The sequence below is a fragment of the Peromyscus californicus genome, unplaced genomic scaffold (assembly GCF_007827085.1).
Source record: "Peromyscus californicus insignis strain IS unplaced genomic scaffold, ASM782708v3 Scaffold_20__1_contigs__length_68692818, whole genome shotgun sequence".
NCBI classification, from domain to species: Eukaryota; Metazoa; Chordata; class Mammalia; order Rodentia; family Cricetidae; genus Peromyscus; species Peromyscus californicus.
In genome coordinates, this window is record NW_026294503.1 from 29,998,008 (window position 1) to 30,015,755 (window position 17,748).

The 17,748-nt window shown below is 45.0% G+C and overlaps 1 protein-coding gene across 5 annotated transcripts in view; it reads right to left on the minus strand.

The window, feature by feature from the left end:
* Window positions 1-17,748, minus strand: part of Asap1 (ArfGAP with SH3 domain, ankyrin repeat and PH domain 1) — a 319,306-nt gene that overhangs the window by 39,004 nt on the left and 262,554 nt on the right. For all 5 annotated transcript variants that reach the window (XM_052747906.1, XM_052747903.1, XM_052747904.1 and 2 more), the window contains 7 exons: window positions 16,406-16,454; window positions 10,205-10,368; window positions 9,052-9,185; window positions 6,676-6,767; window positions 3,421-3,607; window positions 2,967-3,052; window positions 29-144 (listed from right to left, as the gene is read on the minus strand). In XM_052747906.1, coding sequence (XP_052603866.1) covers window positions 29-144; window positions 2,967-3,052; window positions 3,421-3,607; window positions 6,676-6,767; window positions 9,052-9,185; window positions 10,205-10,368; window positions 16,406-16,454 — 828 coding nt within the window. The remainder of the gene's footprint in view (window positions 1-28; window positions 145-2,966; window positions 3,053-3,420; window positions 3,608-6,675; window positions 6,768-9,051; window positions 9,186-10,204; window positions 10,369-16,405; window positions 16,455-17,748) is intronic.

Below are 17,748 nucleotides of genomic sequence, written 5' to 3' on the forward strand. Positions count from 1 at the left end.
TGGAACACCTGAGAATGGCCACACTCACCAATGTCCACGGTAGGCTTGCTCCGAAGCAGCAGCTTCAGACACTCGGGCTTGCCATACATGCTGCAATAGTGCAGGACCGTGTTCCCCACGGATGTTTGCTTATCCAGGTTCCCACTGAAAGAGTGCAGTATGGTTAGAAAATGAGCTACTCAACAACTGAAGACTGTGACCTCTCGCACCTGTGCGGCACATGGACGCTTAAAAGCACAAACAGTCCTGAGCTCTGTGTGTCCTATGCTTTCCCTACACCTCGCAGATCATACATATACCTATGGGCACACTATAAAGCGGGCCTCCTAAAAGATTAACAACAATAATAAAATGGAGTAATAAAGTACTACGGCGAAAGCCATTTAAGATGCATGAACTGTTTATTTCTGGGATTTTCTATTTAGTTCTATAGACCATGTGTGACTATGAGTAATAGAAACCTCAGGAAGGGAAACTGCAAATAAACACAGATATACTGTAACACCTTTCTCTTTCGTTTTCTTCGAGACAGGGTGTCCCCAAGCCTAGCCTAGCCTTCAACTCCTATGTGGCTCAGGGTAGTCTAAAACTTCTGATGTCCCTGCCGTACCTCTGTGTGTTGAGATGGTAAGTGTGCACTTCCATACTTGGCTTCACACTGCTCCCCTTCCACCCCCCTGCACCCAGGGCCTTGTGCACACCAGGCAAGCACTGTCAACTGAGCCATATCCTCAGCTACACAAGCACTTATATTTTTATTACATTTTTATTTATTGATTTTATGTTAGTGTGTATATGAAGGTCAGAAGACAACTGTGGGAACTGGTTCTCTCCTTCTATCATATAAGTCCTTCTACCATACAGGTCCTGGGGGCGTGTCTATGGGACGGTTTCTTGGTTAATGATTGGTGTGGGAAGGCCGAGACCGCTTTGGGCAGTGCCACCCCTGGGCAGGTGGCCTGAGCTTTATAAGAAGGCAAGCTGAGCAAGCCATGAAAAGCCAGTAAGCGGCGTTTCTCTGTGGTTCCTGCCTCTGCTCCTGCTTGAGTTCCTGCCCTGGCCTCCCTAGTCATGAGCTGTGATCAGGAAGTGTAAGCTAAATGAACATGTTCCTCTTCAAATGTTTTCAGGGAGGGTGCTTATCACAGCCCCAGGGAGCAAACGAGGACATGTTGAGTGCTTGTTAAGAGTTAAATGAAGGGTTGGGGATTTAGCTCAGTGGTAGTGTTTGCCTAGAAAGTTAAATGAATACTACTACTACTTTTTTTTTTTTTTTGGTTGTTATTTTGTTTTGTTTTTTCCAGACAGGGTTTCTTTGTTTAGTCCTGGCTGTCCTGGATCTTGCTCTGTAGACCAGGCTGACTTCAAACTCAGAGATCCACCTGCCTCCGCCTACTGACTGCTGGGATTAAAGGTGTGTACCACCACCACCTGGCTAAACCAATACATTTATGTAAAACTCCGTGCTGGCATAGGACACCACACACTTGATAACATGATGATATCCGTACTCCTAAGGCCTGCATCTGCCTTGGTGTGTGAGGTTAGCAGGACCTTGTCAGACATCCTTGACTCAGCCATTCCCTGCCCACTCTGTGGATATAATGCAGTGAATCTTCTTGAAAAGATTCTCATGTCATCAGGACTGACGGCACGTGCCTTCAGCTGTTGTGCCGTCCTCTTTCCAGCTCTAACCAATTACGTCTTTTTTTTTTTTTTTCCTTTTCCAGTCAGGGTCAAATCTGGCCCTGTGCACTCTGGGCTGGCCTTGAACTTGTGGTTCTCTTGCTAAGTCTCCCAAGTAGCTGGGACTACAGGCATGTGCCACTGAGCGTAACCTTATAACCATGCATTTCTGTGTGCTAATACTAGACTGAAAGACCACACAAATAGGGAAACTATGATGTTTCCAACATTACACCTGATCTATAAGCTACACAAGGACAGTAACCGCACTGACTGTTTACTGTGGGACAGACACTGTGGACTGCTGCTTTGCTCGCAGCCACCATGCTGTGTTAGCTCTCAGAAGGAAGGCTAGACCTTTACCCAGTTTGGCCGTGTCCGTGCACCATTCTTCCCATGTGAGCTCAACCTTCCTATCTGATTGCTGTTCTCTGGATAAGCTCTGCTGCTTACAGAAGAGCCAGGTAAGGGTTGGGCTGGGACAAACCTCCAGTGCTCGGCACTATACTCCCGTCAGTGTGTCCTTCACTTGCACTGGCCATGGCTGCTTTACATCAAACCAAAGACAATGAAAACCCCTAAGTATGACTGACCTGAGCTGCTAAGTACTTTCTACTGGTTAAGGCCACAGGTTGGCCAACTTTAGCTAGTATGCCGTATGTGGCTTATATCCTGTTTATATAAATAAAGATTTACTAATACACAGCTTCACTAACTCATTTGCACATTGTGGTCTATGGTTGCTCTGACCACAATGGCAGAGTTTTATAAAGGGCTGCAATTGGGCTTTCATGACCTGGAAGAGGTCTTTTAAACTGGCTCGCCACAGAGAACTCCTGTGAGTTCTGGTATAGGTCCCACACTGTGGGGGCCCACAGAGGTTTCCTAGTGAGACCTGAGTTTGCTTTACCCAGCAGGGCTGCATAAGGGGATGGCTTGACCACATGAGTGGTGACTAGGTTGTTTGGAAGGGTCTGCACTTGGGCTGTGTGGTATGCTTTGATCTAGCAAGGGGGGGGTTTGCCCTCCCCCTTGCATTGTTATAAAAAGTCCTTTGGAAGAGACGGAAGGGGCCAGTGGATATTGATCCAGGTCTTCCCGAAGCTATCCTGTGTTTCTGTCTGTCTCATCTCCGCCATCTCTCTATCTACGAGTTTCTCACCCCTCTCTCCTCCAGAGTACCCTGGGTCAAAGTGGGAGCTGGCCTCCCACACCACACAGCATGGTTTGTATTACTCAATCATACTCAGTTCATTCAGATGGGAACACAAAAGCCATACCAGTTTTGTACAAGGAAATCAACCAGATGCAGAGACGTCTGGTCTGCGGTCCTGACGGCAAGGTGAAGGGCTGTCTCCCCGAGCTCCTGAGAGAGAAGGACGGATAGAAATGCAGCGGTCATGCCTCTAGCAGCTTCTCTGCCAAGGAGCCCCGAGCAATTATCGAGAGCACTTCCGCTCTCCAGTTCTCTTAGACATGTTCAGCTAATATACACGTATCTCATTAAATGGTGTCCGAAAAGCACGATCCCTCATTTGAACTAATTTCTCCCTTTCCTTTTTTTTTCTTTTTGCAGTTTTGAGAAAGGATCTCGGCTGTGCAGCCCAGGGCGGGCCTCAGACTTGTTTCCATCCCTCTGACACTTCATTCTAAGTGCTGAGATGACAGAAGTATATCACCACAACACACTCATTTTTTCTACTTCTTAATCCTTTGGCTTCTCTGAGGCCTTACCTGCCCAGGTTCCAGCAGCGGCTCCATTAGCTCTACCCCCTCTGCATAGACTTGGATTAGTGCAAGTAAGTCCCTGGACTTGATGGCCTCCAGCAATTCGTTCAGCTTGGCTGAGGAAGAGGCACAGGTCTTCCTGGAGAACCGGTGGTCAACATACTTTGCAGTGATATACTCTTTTCGTACAGTCCTGGAAAAAAACGAAATGGTCAGAGCATTTCTGCTTTCCAAGGGCTGAAAACATTTCTCCTCTCCTCCCCTTAATTAGACATGCTTCTTTTTAAACAACAACCAGGTTTTAGACAAGTCCAGCAGAGACAAAACAAGGAAAACGGGTATCTGCTGATATGTGTAGGTAATACATGAAAAAACAAAATTAGTGGGCACCAAGATCATGGCTGACTTCTTTTCTACACATGGGAAACATGCTATGAACACTTCAAATTAACAACAGATGGGGAAAGATTTTAAGAGTCGAGACAAAAGTTCACAGAGCCTCATGAAAAAGATTTTATTTTTCTGCTCTATCTCATAGGTAAGAAAACTGAAGTTCAGAAAGGTTGCCATCAAACCAACCCAACAGGCAACAATGGGCGTGCTATAAGGACAAGGATGAGTTGACTTCCCTGCAGAGATTCCCTTTAGGAGCAGGAGCTGGGACACCAGGTCTGAAGTCTGAGGGGCCATGTGGTATCTGTCCTTCGTGTGTCTAGTCACCATCACCATGGAGACTAAAGCAATCCTGGGAGATTTGGCCTACATCCCAGCCACAAGGTCGAGAACAGAGCCTCAATGGCCCAGTGGTCCCTCAGAGCCTCAGTGGCCCAGTGGTCCCTCAGAGCCTCAATGGCCCAGTGGTCCCTCTGTCACCTACAGAGGAAGACTCTAATGGAAGTCAGCTCAGAGGAAAACAGATGAGAGCCAGGGAGAAAGAACTAGGGACAGGTGACATCACCTGAAACCACAGAAGCCTTCTGTCAATCCCTTGATTTTCCCACTTATACAAGCTAATTAAGAAAAAAAGAGAAATGAAGTTTGGGTTCAAGTGCTACCTTCTACAGCATACCAGTTGTGTGACACTGGGTAAAGTACTTAAACTTTATGAGCTTCTGGTTTTTAATCATTTGAAAATGGAGACATCTACTCACTGGCACCTTCAAGATTTATCTACTGATTTTGAATTTACAAGTCTATCTGTCTGAGTTTATATGCACCATGTGCTTGCTTGCAGGTTCCTGAGAAGGACAGAAGAGGGTACTGGATCTCCTGGAAATGGAGTTACAGGCAGCTATTAGCTGCCCAGTGTGGGTGCTCAGAACTGAACATCTGTGCCACACTTCATACAACTGTGATTCTGTAACCACCCGTTTGACTTCTTGGGCAGCGTCTGCCTTCTGGCTAGACTTGAGGCATTGAGGGTGAGGTTAATATGCAGTTTGCTTTGCTGTTTCCTCAGCATAGACTGAGCACACTGTAAGCACGCGCAGAATTCAACAAGAGACCACTGCTGCCAAGAGGCCTTCTAGGAGACTTAACGTCATGATTTCAGATTGAATGTGCCCTGTCAAAATTTTAATACTTGTGTGAATTTGGTATCCATGGAAGCCTTGGCCAAATATCTAGACTGGTGTCCTTTCTTCCTTCACAGAGTCTCCCCAACCAGTGAGTAAGATTACTCTTTCTTCCTATTTATCCACAGTACTTAGGGGCTGAGGTACAGTCCTTAGCATGTACAAGGCTCTGGATTCAATCTTGGGAACTCTCCCTCTAATTTATTTTCAAGTACTAGGGGTGGGATCTGGTGCTTTCTAGGCATGTGCTTTGCCACTAAGCTCGGAGTTCCTAGTTCTTCTCTACCTATTAAGCTTTAAGTTCAGTTTTTAAACAAATTGATTTATGTGGCTCAAAAGGAGAAAACGCTATCAGAAAGTGTTTATCAAGACGTCTCATGCCTGCTCCTATGCCAGACTACATAGACACTTTTGTCAATTGCCCAGTTACTTTACAGTTCCTTATGCAAACATCAATTCCAATGCCTATGTTGTCATGGTTTGGATCTGAAAATATCCCCCTCAGGCTCATGTGTTGAAAGCTTGGGCTCTAGTCAGTGACAGTAACATGCTACTGACCAGGCCGTGAGGGCACTGACCCCACTGATGGGTGGATGCACCTGTGGGTTCATGGTGGGATGAACTATTAGAAGGGCTGGCTGGAGGTAGGGGTTGGCTGCAGTGTGTCATCTGTGAAGGGGATAGTAGCTTCTCCTTGGTCACTTCCTGCTTACTCTGTTTTCTGGCTGCTCTGAGGTTAGTAGTTCCCTCCACCACCTCCTGCTGCTCCCGAGCTTCTGCCTTCCCTAACCCAGGGCCCAGCAATGGTACCAGCTGACTATGGCCAGAGACACCTGCCACCTTTGCCCCACAGAAGTCCTTCTAATGTATCACACAGAACTTTGTATGCAAATGTGTTTGGCTTCTGAGCAGATAGTGGGGTGGTGAGAGGGATTTAATCACCAAATTTAGCCACAAATCGGTTTCTGAGTTTGACAGTGAGTATAGGTCCAGAGGGCATGTGTTTTTCTCATTTCCTATATCCTCCTTTCCCAAAAGACAGCCTGCTTTGGACTGTGCTTTGCTTTTCAAAGTTTACCAGGAACAATCTTGGCAATCACTTAAAGCAGAACACGGGACTTAGTTTTTTCACATTCGCATAGTGCTTCATCGTCTGGTAGAGTCACAGACTCTCTTTCTCCCAGTATTTTTTTCTATCACATAGTTGACACTAGTCTCCAGAAGTGGAAGAGCTGAGTCCACGGTACATAGACTTATAACCCTGGTAAGGAATGCCGATTTGTTTTCTTGTACTCTGCCATTTTGTCCTCCCACTGAAACATACTAGACGGAATGTCAGCCTCCCCAGACTTGCCGAGTGGGTTGTTCAGCATCTACATCTTGGACAATCTGACAGAACTCTCCTGCCACTGCCTTGACATGTCTATTACCACAGCACAGCGTGACTAGATATGACTGTCCCCGAGGATCTGCTCCACAGAGCTGGCACTCAGCAGCAGCTCCCAGGCAGGAGGGTACTGCTGAGAAGAAACTCGCCTATTCCAGAGACATGCTTCAAAATACCTTTCTAGCCTTTTTTTGATAATGGGGAAAATACTGTAACCATCAGCTAGTTATATATATTTTTTTTGGTGTGGGAGGGGAGGACGATAGAATGGTAAAGAATTAATATATTCAAAATACTTACATATCACTTGAAGGGGTGGGCTTTGGTGAAGGGCTGGGTAAATTTGCTTCCATGATATCATTAAAACTATTGTTTCCTACATTCTTGGCCAGCTGTAATATAAACAAACAGAACGTAGTAAACTCTCTACCACTGGTTAATAGACTCCTATTATTTGTTTTCAAGATTTTTGTATTTGTGTTTTCCTTCATCTGACTCTGAGTATACAAACTATCCCTTTTTCTGGGTAGCAGAAATTTCCCAAGCACCTGTCACATGCCAGGCACTGATTCTCAGGAATATGCAGCATCTAGTGGAGTCAGCTTATGTCAAGATAATCAACAATGTCTACAGATATGATGTGATGAATGCCTGAAGGGAACAAGGCCTGAACCCCACCCCCACCCCCACACAAAGTTTCTGAGATCAGACAGACCTTTGCATGGGAGCCTATACTCATGAACAATAGCTTTTCACATGCACTAGTACACATCCTTGTTATACAGAACCAAGTTACTTCAGGTAGGCAGAAAAGAAAGGATTATTCCCTTCCTGGGTACAGATTAGGGTGCTGTGGTTACAGCAGAGAAGTATCCGTAAAACATTTTGCTTCTGGACTTAGGATTGTTCCAAGAAAATCTCTGTGTCCTTTAGACGGGCCTTTTGTCATATACTGAATTCTGAGATTCATGCAAAGCTCAAGAGACAAGCTCATGCAAACAAGTCTTTGGGTAGAAGAGTCTTGGGTTTATTGTACAGTAAGTATCTAATACGTGAACTTTCTCATTTCTGGTATCAAGACTGGATTTCATGTTTGTAAGTATAGGACCTGCCATGACACCATTTCTATACTGAAGGAGAATGTGTTCCCGAGCTCACTGTGTCGGAGCCTTTTCTGCAATCCGAAGTGCAACAGAAAGCACGATTTCCTAGTTCCTAAATGGACAGGTTCAAACAACACAAGAAAGCTTGTCATCCAGTGGCTGCTCAGATGGCAGAGGCTGCAGCTGAGTGACGACCGGCCTTGCCTTTCTGAGGCGCCTGTGTAGACCAGGCTAGTGATGAGCTGGGTCTACTGTCCTCAGCTCCAGTTCATTCATATCCTCCTCGAGAGAGACCTTTTTATCTGAGTGCAGTTTCACTTCGACAAATTTCATTCTTAGTGCCAAGTCTTTCCTTCTAGGGTTAAATTACTCAAGGCAAGGACCCTGGCCATCGGCATTAATGGGGGAAGCCAACTGGGCCTTTTATTACTGTTTTCAGCGTTTCACAAGGACCAGAGGAACTATACAAAGATTTCAAATTTGATGGGAAAGCAAAGGGAAAAACACACTGAAGTATCTTTATCCTTCATATTTTTCAAATTATAAAGTAACTTATTCCCTTAGCAACTATGAATGTTAGGCTAAGGCTCTGTGACACTAGGTCATATGTACTTTTACAAATATGTGGTAGCAAAGATTAAACTGGGAAAAGCTTTGTCATTTTTAATAATATAAGCTGTATGGGTTCAGCAATGGCCTTTAACAACAGAGAAACTCCAGGCTTTAGAAGAGCTGGTATAAGAGCAGTTAAATGTTCAGCATATTGAAGAATCAACCAGCCCTTGGAATTCTCCTCTATTTGTTATTAAAAAGAAATCTGGTAAATGGAGAATGGTAACAGACCTTAGAGCAATTAACAAAGTAATTCAGCCAATGGGCTCTCTACAATCCGGAATTCCATTGCCTAATCTGTTACCTAAAGGATGGCCTCTTATAGTTATCGATTTAAAAGACTGTTTCTTTTCAATACCCTTACAAGGAAAAGACAGAGGAAGATTTGCCTTCACGGTGCCTACTTATAATAATTCTCAACTGGTTAAGCTTTTAGGCTGTTAGCAGCAGTTCAGGTGAGATTCATTCTGGATGAGGACTCAGAGGCTTCCAGTCTGAGGAAACAGGATCAGCTGAGGAACCGGCAAGGTGAGGTGTCTGTGGCCTGTTCTGTCTGTCTGATCTTCCAAGTGTTCACCCCAATACCTGGCTCCGGGTTTGTTTTTATTAATAAGACCTTTTAAGATTCGTGCTACAATAAGCCACTAAGTATTCTGCAGACATGCTTTAATTGCCATTGTAGTGAACTGTATGAAAACTAATCCCTAATGGGAAAAAGCAGCTTGGGAGAAGCTCTTCCCTGAGAGACAAGCCAGTCCCAGCATGGACTACTTTTTACTGAAAAAGAAAATGGAACTAAGCAGTAAACATTACCTATCCCAAAAGTTAAATTCTAAGTGTGCAGGAAAATCCACTGATTTTGATAATTATTTGTAACCGTTAGAAACAAACCCCTTAAGAGGAGTGTGTTAATGTATTTGTGACAATGACCTTTCCTTCTAAAGTACAGGGTAGGACTTACCAAGAGTTCGGAAGTTCCTAATTTGTCTAGTTCCAAAGACTGAATGCGAGAGATATGAACCCCCATTTCCCTGTGGATTCCGGAACATTCTATACAGGTCAAAATACCCAAGTTGGTTGAAAGCCATGTGGGTTCTGTGGAAAAGATTTAATGAAACAAGAGATGTCATTCAGAGCACTGGCTGTGGAGGAGACTCAGAGCATCAACCTTGGTAAGAATTAGCACAAGGGCAAGGTTAAATGTAGGAATTGGGAGCTTGTGTTTTAGTCCAGGGGCTCTCAGTATCCCTTCAATGTGTCATTAAAAATCAAAGTGAAGTCATCCATCCCTGTGAAAATTGGCTTCAATCCTCTCCTTAGAGAGTCTACAGAACATTCCCAGGTCTTACGCCAGAGTTCCCTTCTTGCCTCAGTCACTTATCCCAGGTGATGGAGTTGAAGGCCTGTTAAGCACTGAATGCTATAGCCAGAGTCTGACCCATCCATCATTCCAGTTCAATCCTCAGAAGCACCAGGTCTGTACTCTGACCTTAAGCAAATAAATCACTCTCATCCCACATGGAGTCTCATCTATAAGAGGAAGACACTAGTACCTTACTGACACACACTCTGTGAGGACAGCATGCTAGGGAAACATAACCCCTAGCAAATCCTTGTACACTGAGCCCCTTGCCAATGTCCTGGTTTCTAAGAACAGGAGCCCAAGGAGTGGGGACGCTTCCCTGGAACAGAGACCAGGAAAGGCTTCACAGGGGATGGGGACATCTATATCACATGCCAGGCGACTGCAGACACACACAGGTTTATCAAGTGCACATAGCGGGAGGGCTTTCCTGATCCTAGCCTGTAGATAAGACCTAGGACGACCATGTATTAACACTGCTCTGGCTGGAGTGGCAGACTTGGGACTTACAATGTGAACACCACATTCTGTTTTCATTCCTTTAGTGACCATGATGCACACGCAGGGAGAGGAACACTGTGGCAGTGACCATCTTGGAGAATAGGTTGGGAATTCTCCCTGTAGGGAATCTGTGCTGTGTGTCTGGTTAAGTCGGCCTACGAACTGTAAGGAATCTGAGCAACCGCCCCATGGAGACTACACAGAAAGAGAGAGGATGCTGAACAAGCTAGTCTGTGCACAGGACACGTACCTGATGAGCCACAGTCACAGCAGATGTCATTCCCGGGGAGCCGCTGTACATCCTCAATGATGGCTTTGGTCAGATCCTCCAGACTGTTCTCCCCTGTGCTCTGCTCACCACGGAAGGCCATGGTTAGGGCCTCTTCTTTGCTATTCGTCAGTACTGATATCCACCTGTGGTCAAGACACCAGAGAAAGGTAGCCTTCATAAGGGCACGGCCACCACTGTCTTCCTCCACTGGAAACCTACCTTCAATATGCACTTTCAACCCGCCTCCCCCTAAAAGAAGACAGCAGTAAAGCAAGGAGAAATGGAAAACTAAATTGGAAGAAAAGAGATGACTGGGATTGTTTGAGCACAGATGAGGTCCTGTATTCAATCACAAAACCACAAAATTCAAACCACAAAAAAAATTAAACACAAGGGGCTGGAGAGATGGCTCAGAGGTTAAGAGCACTAGTTGTTCTTCCAGAGGTCCTGAGTTCAATTCCCAGCAACCACATGGTGGCTCACAACAATCTGTAATAAGATCTGATGCCCTTTTCTGGTGTGCAGGCATGCTTGCATACAGAACACTGTATACATAATAAAAAGTAGTTACATCTAAAAAAAATTAAACACATAAATTACAGAAATAAAACAGAATAATGGGAAGAAACACAGGACAAGTGAGAGAGGTGGCTGGTGTAGATGACACACAGAGATGGCTGGGACAGACGATGCAGAGAGATTGCTGGAGTGGATGACAGAAGGATACTGCACCTGAGGACCTGCGTGAATATGCAGGTGCTCTCGGTCTTCCGGGGGCAGAATGAAGGGGAAGGTTGACTGACAGGGTTGATAAGGAACAGTGACAGGTGGAGAGTGTTCAAGAGAGGGGTCTGCTCTCTGGCAGCCCAGGGCTGCAAGGACATTTCATGGTGAAAATGAAGGGGCACATTAACAGCTGCCATAAAGTTTATGCTCATGGAAGGGGCATAGTAACTTGGAAGCATGACATATAATTTGAAGAATGCAGCTATGTGAGTTAAATCTAAAACACCCTCCACAGGTTCACCTTTGAATGCTTGCTCTTAGATGGTGATGCTGTTCTGGGAGGTGGAGGAAGCTTTAGGACAGCAGATCTAGCTACCTCAAATGGGTCATTCAGGCCTTGAAGGCAATACCTGCTTTGGGTTTTGGGTGGAGTACTCTCTCTCTCTCTCCCGCCCTCCTGAGCTCGAAGATATAAGCTGCTCCCTGTAGTGGGTAGCCGTTCCAGCTTTGACCTGAAGTACCACCCACTCTGAGGCTTCGGTAACTGTCACGCCTACAAGGCGGAGCCAAGAGAGGACCCCTGAAGACCTGAGATCTGGATGAGCCAGCTCTCTTGGTTCCTGGATCCTGGACGCTAGAGATAGACCGAGCAGAGTTCTCCAGAGAACACCGCCGGACTGCGCTACACCTTTCCCAGACCCTGTAACCTATCCCTTCACTTGTAAGTTACCCCGCAAAATAAATCTCCCTTTTAACTACGTGCAGTTGCCTTAATATTTAAACCAACAGCTCCCACTACCACAGAGAGAGCTCTGACAGTCGTCATGCTTCTTCTGCTATGATGGACTCTTCCTCTGACCTGGGAAGCAAGGGAATTGCTTCTGCTGGGTATTTTGTCAGTGACGGGGAAAGCAACGTAACGCCACCAGACAGGACCAGTAGCAAGACACTACATACACTCAATAAACGCTGTTACCAAGCTATGTGTAAAACGTGAAAGTCCAATAAGCATAAAACGTGCATTTCCAAATGCTTTTTAAGGACACATCTACTATTTATTTGGTGTGGTTTTTTTTCTTAGGTGTGTGGAGGATGTCAGAGGACAACTTGGGGGCGTCAGCTCTCTTCTTCCACCGTGTGGGAACTCAGGCTGTCGGGCTTGCTGGCAGGTGCCTTTACTATCGAGCCACTGAGTTGGCTCCATCAAACACAATTTTTGTGACACAGGAGAAATGTCCAGAATATGTCTTGTGAGACAGAGGTGAAAAACTTTTTACCTGACATATTATCAAATTTAAATATAGGTATCAATTATGCATTTATGTTTTTTAGAAAAAGTTAAAAAAAATTTTAACCAAAATGGGCTTGTTTTTTGAGTGGTTTTTCTTCTTTAGGCAAAAACTGACAGGAGGGGGACATGGTTATGTCTCCCTTCTGTAGTTTTCCAGACATAAAATAAACTTGTACTAGCTGGGGGTGGTGGCGTACGCCTCAATTCCAGCACTCAGGAGGCAGAGGCAGGTGGATCTCTGTGAGTTTGAGGCCAGCCTGGTCTACAGAGCAAGATCCGGAACAGCCAAAGCTATATAGGAAAATCTTGTCTTGAAATACCAAAAGAAAAAAAAAGAAAAAGAAAAAAAAGGAAGAAAAAAAGAGCTTGTATTATTTTCATTAATGAGAAAAAAAGCCCCAAATTTACTCTTCAAAAAGAGAACAAATAAATAAAAATACGGCCCAATCATTGCTTTTTTACACTTAGAACACAGACAGCTAGGGTTTGCTCTTAATTAACAACACAGAGGTTCAGGCCTGAGCCCATCGTTAGGATGGAACACAGGCTGACAGAATATGAAGCAGAAGAAGAACTACCTACGAAACCTACAGAGTAAATGCAACAGCAAGAGATTGAAAAGCCAAACCAGACTGTTAGTGGTGTGTCTGCAAATCCCGCACTTGACTCTAGGTGGCGCTCACCTCCAGTCTGTGTTGAGAACTGTCCCCAGCAATTTATTTCTATGATGACACAGAATATAGAAGCACGCCTGGGAATTACTTAGAATTTGTTCTACTAGTCTCAAGTTAGAAACTAGAGATTGCTTTAAAAAAAACACTTTACAAAGTTTTACTTAAAATTTATTTTAAATTGTGTGTGAGTGTGTGTGTGTGTGTGTGTATGTGTGTTTGCCTGCACACACAGGTGCCCGAGGAGGTCGGAGGCATCAGATCCCCTGGATCTGGAGTTACAGGTGGTTTTGAGACACACAATGTGCTGCGGATTACACTGTAGTCCTCTGGAAGAATAGTATGTGCTCTTATCCCCTGAGCCACTTCGCGATCCCAATTCAAGAACCCTGTTTCAGCAGGGTCAATGGCAGCCCTTCATTACGGACCCTTACTCGATCCTCACTTTGAAGACAGGCTTGGTTTGGTCTTGCTTTCCAATGGGGATCAGTATCTCTTAGGCACTTGATTTGTATAGTTGTAAAAACAGAATCCTCCAAGAGCCTCTAACTTAGAAATTAAGATACCCCAAGGCCAGGAAGCCAGAGAATTTGTGACTTATTCAAGGTCTTAAGTTGGACTGGGTCACAACAACATAAGCTACACTTTCAGACTACCCTCCATTATGCCATACATATCTCTTTACCATGGGCTCATGATTTAAAAAAAAAAAGTTTGTCATGATAATCACAAAATGTGCATTTAAGGACAATTAATTAATTTTCAAAAGAAATAACTCTAATCTGGTAGAACAGAATGGAACAGCTGTATTTCAAAAGGGCCATGACTCTAGTGACCGTGTGTGACAAGGTCTCGTGTGTTCCAGGCTGATCTCAAAGAAGCCAAGGATGCCTTTGAACTTTTGACCCTCCTGTTTCCAACTCCCAAGGTGAGATTATAGGCATGCACCAGCGGGTCTGGTTTATGCCATGCTGGGGTGGAACCCTGGGCTTTGTGAATGCTAGGCAAGCACTTTACCAACTAAGCTGCATCCCCAGCCCATGACAGATTTTTTTTTTTTTAACTTTTAAACTCTTTGAAAGCAGTGGTTCCCACCTTCCTAATGCTGTGACCCAGTTTCTCATATTGGGGTGACCCCAACCATAAAATTATTTTCGTTGTTACTTCTTAATTGTAATTTTGCTACTGTTATGAATTATAATGTAAATATCTGATACTCAGATATCTGATATGTTACCCCTGTGAAAGAGTCATTTGACCCCCTATAGCTTGAGAACTACCGTTTAACCACACAGACCAAAAAAAAAAGGATACAAGCTACAAAACTCAGTATGAGTTTCTAAGATAAAAAACAAAACTGCCATGTGCCAGTAAGGTTGTATGCTTTATTTTCTCTTTCAAAGTTTTGTGAGATATGTAACCCCCTACCTACTCAGCTGCCTCCGGATGAGAAACTGAGGCCAGATCATGTGTCTTTAGAACCAAAGCCACTTAGACAGCAGAGCCTGGCCTAGAATCCAGGTGTCCAGACTTCAAATGTGCACCTGCTGCTACCTGTCCCTTCCTCAGTGAAGAGAAATCTTTCTCTAATTTCACTGGACAGTTTCACACGAGAAAGGAGGTCAGCATTGCTATGTAAACCTAGAGGTCAATGAAGAGCAGAAATAAAGCCTATCTCCCCTACCAGAATCTCCAAGGAGATTCAAAGTATAAAATAGCCAGTAACATCAAGATAGACTAAAGGGCTGGGCAGTAGCAGCACATGCCTTCAATCCCAGCACTAGGGAGGCAGCGGTAGGCAGATCTCTGAGTTTGAAATTAGCCTGGTCTACAGAGAGAGTTTCAGGACAGCCAGGGATACACAGAGAAACCCTGTCTCAAAACAAACAAACACACCAAGATAGACTGATGGGGGCCTTTTACTATGAGTACCACAGGCAGGAAACCGGCACCTAACCAGACCTGGAGGAACTGTCTGTGTGTTCTAAGACTCAGACATGGAAGGCTTGTGTTTGAGGCAAGAGAACAGGATAAAGGAGGTCCCTTATCTGCTTCACACAGATTTCTCATTTGTCTTCCACTTAGGGCTTTGAGGACCATGGAAGAGAGGAATCAGGAAAAAGGAAGTTTGTGATTGTCTGGTTAAAATGCTCATTTGCTGGGACTGTGAACATGGGCACTGAACCACTGTGTACTCGCTTAACAAGCACAAGGTTGAGGATTAACAAGGCACAAGGTACAATGTGACATCTGAATCTGGAGTGGGACGAGGACAGCTTTCCTGGCATTTTCCATTCTCATTCCCAGTCACTCCAGTCAGCCAGCTCTATGCCACAACATCAAGTGCTTCCCTCCACTGGGAAGGCAGAGAGCACTTTACTAGCTTCCTTGGCGCAGGCCGGGTTTTCCTGTCTGTAGGAAGTCACCTCTGAGCAGTGCCCTAAGAATCCAAGGTGTGTACTCCAAGTCTGGGTGTCCCCCGTACACAGGCCTCTTCTTGGTTCCTGAGCTGAGAGCCAGCACCATGTGTGGCCTGTCTCATCCCTAAGGCAGGGCTCTGTGTGATTTACTATTGTACTCTCACTGCTTTCCATAATTCTTGGCAGCTAGCTGCCTTCACGAGCTCCTCTGTTCTTTCTCCCAACTCGACCTACTTCTGGTCCACTTCCTGTTCTCTTTCAGATTCCTTTATCATGGTCTGAGATTGGGAAGAGTCTAACACTCCAGAGAAAAAGGAGTGGGAGGAGGAGAGGAGGCGAAGGAAATGGATCTGAACGTAATTCTGTGGCTCCCCTGAGTTAAGGAAGGAAAGTAATGGTGACTAGGTCACTGGTGGGACAATGAGTTTTGGTAGTTCAGAAACTCGGTCCAAATTACTTGTGAGAAATAAAGTTTTAAACACCTTGAAAATGGCCTAACTGCTTTCTCACCAAGGGAAATGGCTGAGAATGCAGCAAACTGCCATTTGAGCTCCCGGCAGGCTACCAGAGGGAAAAAGGAATGAAACTGACTCAGATGTAGCCCGGTGGCATGTGACAGCCAACTCTTCCCACTGCACCAGGTTCCCTTTGACTGTGCCATGCTTGCCCAGCAAGAGGATACCGCCAGTGTCTTCCAATAGAGCCAGCCTCTTCTGCTTCTCTCGCAGGAATAGCTAAGCATCCAGGTAGTACCCAAGAACATCTCAAATGGCTCCCACTTGTGACCAAACACCAAGCAAGACACCTAATGCAGGTAGCACAGTTATAGGATGAGCAAGGCTCAATGTTTGTTCTCAAGAAGCACAGAGCCATGTGATGAAGCTACAGGCAGAGAGAAAGGAGCAAAAATCCTCATGATACCCAGGCTGGGGGTGAATATACCAGGTGGGCAAGACAGATGGAGAGAAGAGCAAGTATGAAGGTTGAGGGGCAGGAGAGAAGCGTGACAAGTCACCAGGGTAATGAATGCTTGAACTTCAAACCATTGCACTATCATTTTCAAAGTACTTACGCTACATAATCCTGCTCATCTTCTGCCTGAAAGTGGTATGTTCTATTATCTAAAATACAAAAATGCAAAAACACAAACTAAGAACTGAGTATTATTTTTAATACCATTATATATTAGCAACTTAACAATTCACTTTACTAACAGTATTTTCCTTAAGTACAAAGGACTAAAATAAGTGATCACAAATACCAAGCAAACAGTAGGCATTTTTTTTTTTTTTTTTTTAAAGATCGTCTCCCTCTGTAGAGCACAGGCCGGTCTTGACTTTGCTCTGTTGACTTAGTCTCATTTGTGCTGAGACTACAGGCATGAATGATAAGCACACCTGGCTGAGATGCCTCTTTGAAAGACAAATTGAGAAGGGGACAAGTCCTATCTGACCCAGAGCAGTTTCAGTGGCAAACTGGTACAAGTCCGTACTTCTGTCCAGAAAGGATTCCCCATTCCCCCTGACGTTCCAACTGCAGCGGAAAAGCTGCACTCTTGGCCCTGAATGGGATGCTCTCCAGCCGAATCAGGATCCATGGAGACTGGTTTAACCTCTGCCTTCCAAGAAGGCCTAAGAGATGGATGGGGAAGTTCATTTAAAAAACTCAGGATTGTACTAGTGCTTCAACATACTTAACTTCAGCAACACAGACCACTTCCTTATGTGACTGCTCCAGGCAGGCACTCCCACTCAGCACCCTTAGAGAGCAAGGTGTACTTCTGAGTGCCTGCCTTCCTTACTGCTGGGTGATCTGGCCCAACTCACCCAGCTTTTTCTTCTATAAAATGGGAAACTGATGACCTTTTGTGAGAATTAGCAATATTATATATACACAATGACATGTGATAGATTTAGACACTCAATAACTGATGCCCATTAACAACCAAGTCATATGGTGATTACCATCAATAATCCAAGTAATCATGGAAATCATTAGGAATCGGAATTGCTCAGAGGCGCTGCAGGAGACTTGGCTTCCCCCTGAAGAGCCTCACAAATGATTCAATCATAGGAGCTCGCCAGAAAACGTCAAGGGCAGGACTATGTGTCTGTGCTTCTGTGTAGGTCATCCGGCTTCCAGTCTGCCATGTTAGGCTTTAAGCTGGTGTTGCAGTGTTTCAGGAGAGTGCAGAGTGGCTCTGGTCTATCCTATTTATCTCTTTGGTTTGGAGGTGCTGGGAATGGGACTGAGCATGTGCCGGACAAGTGCTCGCTCCCCCCTTAGCTCTATATCCCCAGCTGGGTCTCACTGTTCTGTAGAGTGGTGGAGAAGGAGTCCCCCTCAGCTGCACAGTGGGTCAGTAAGCGCAGGCTAGCAAACCAGTACCTCAGGCCAACCCCTGAACACAGGGAA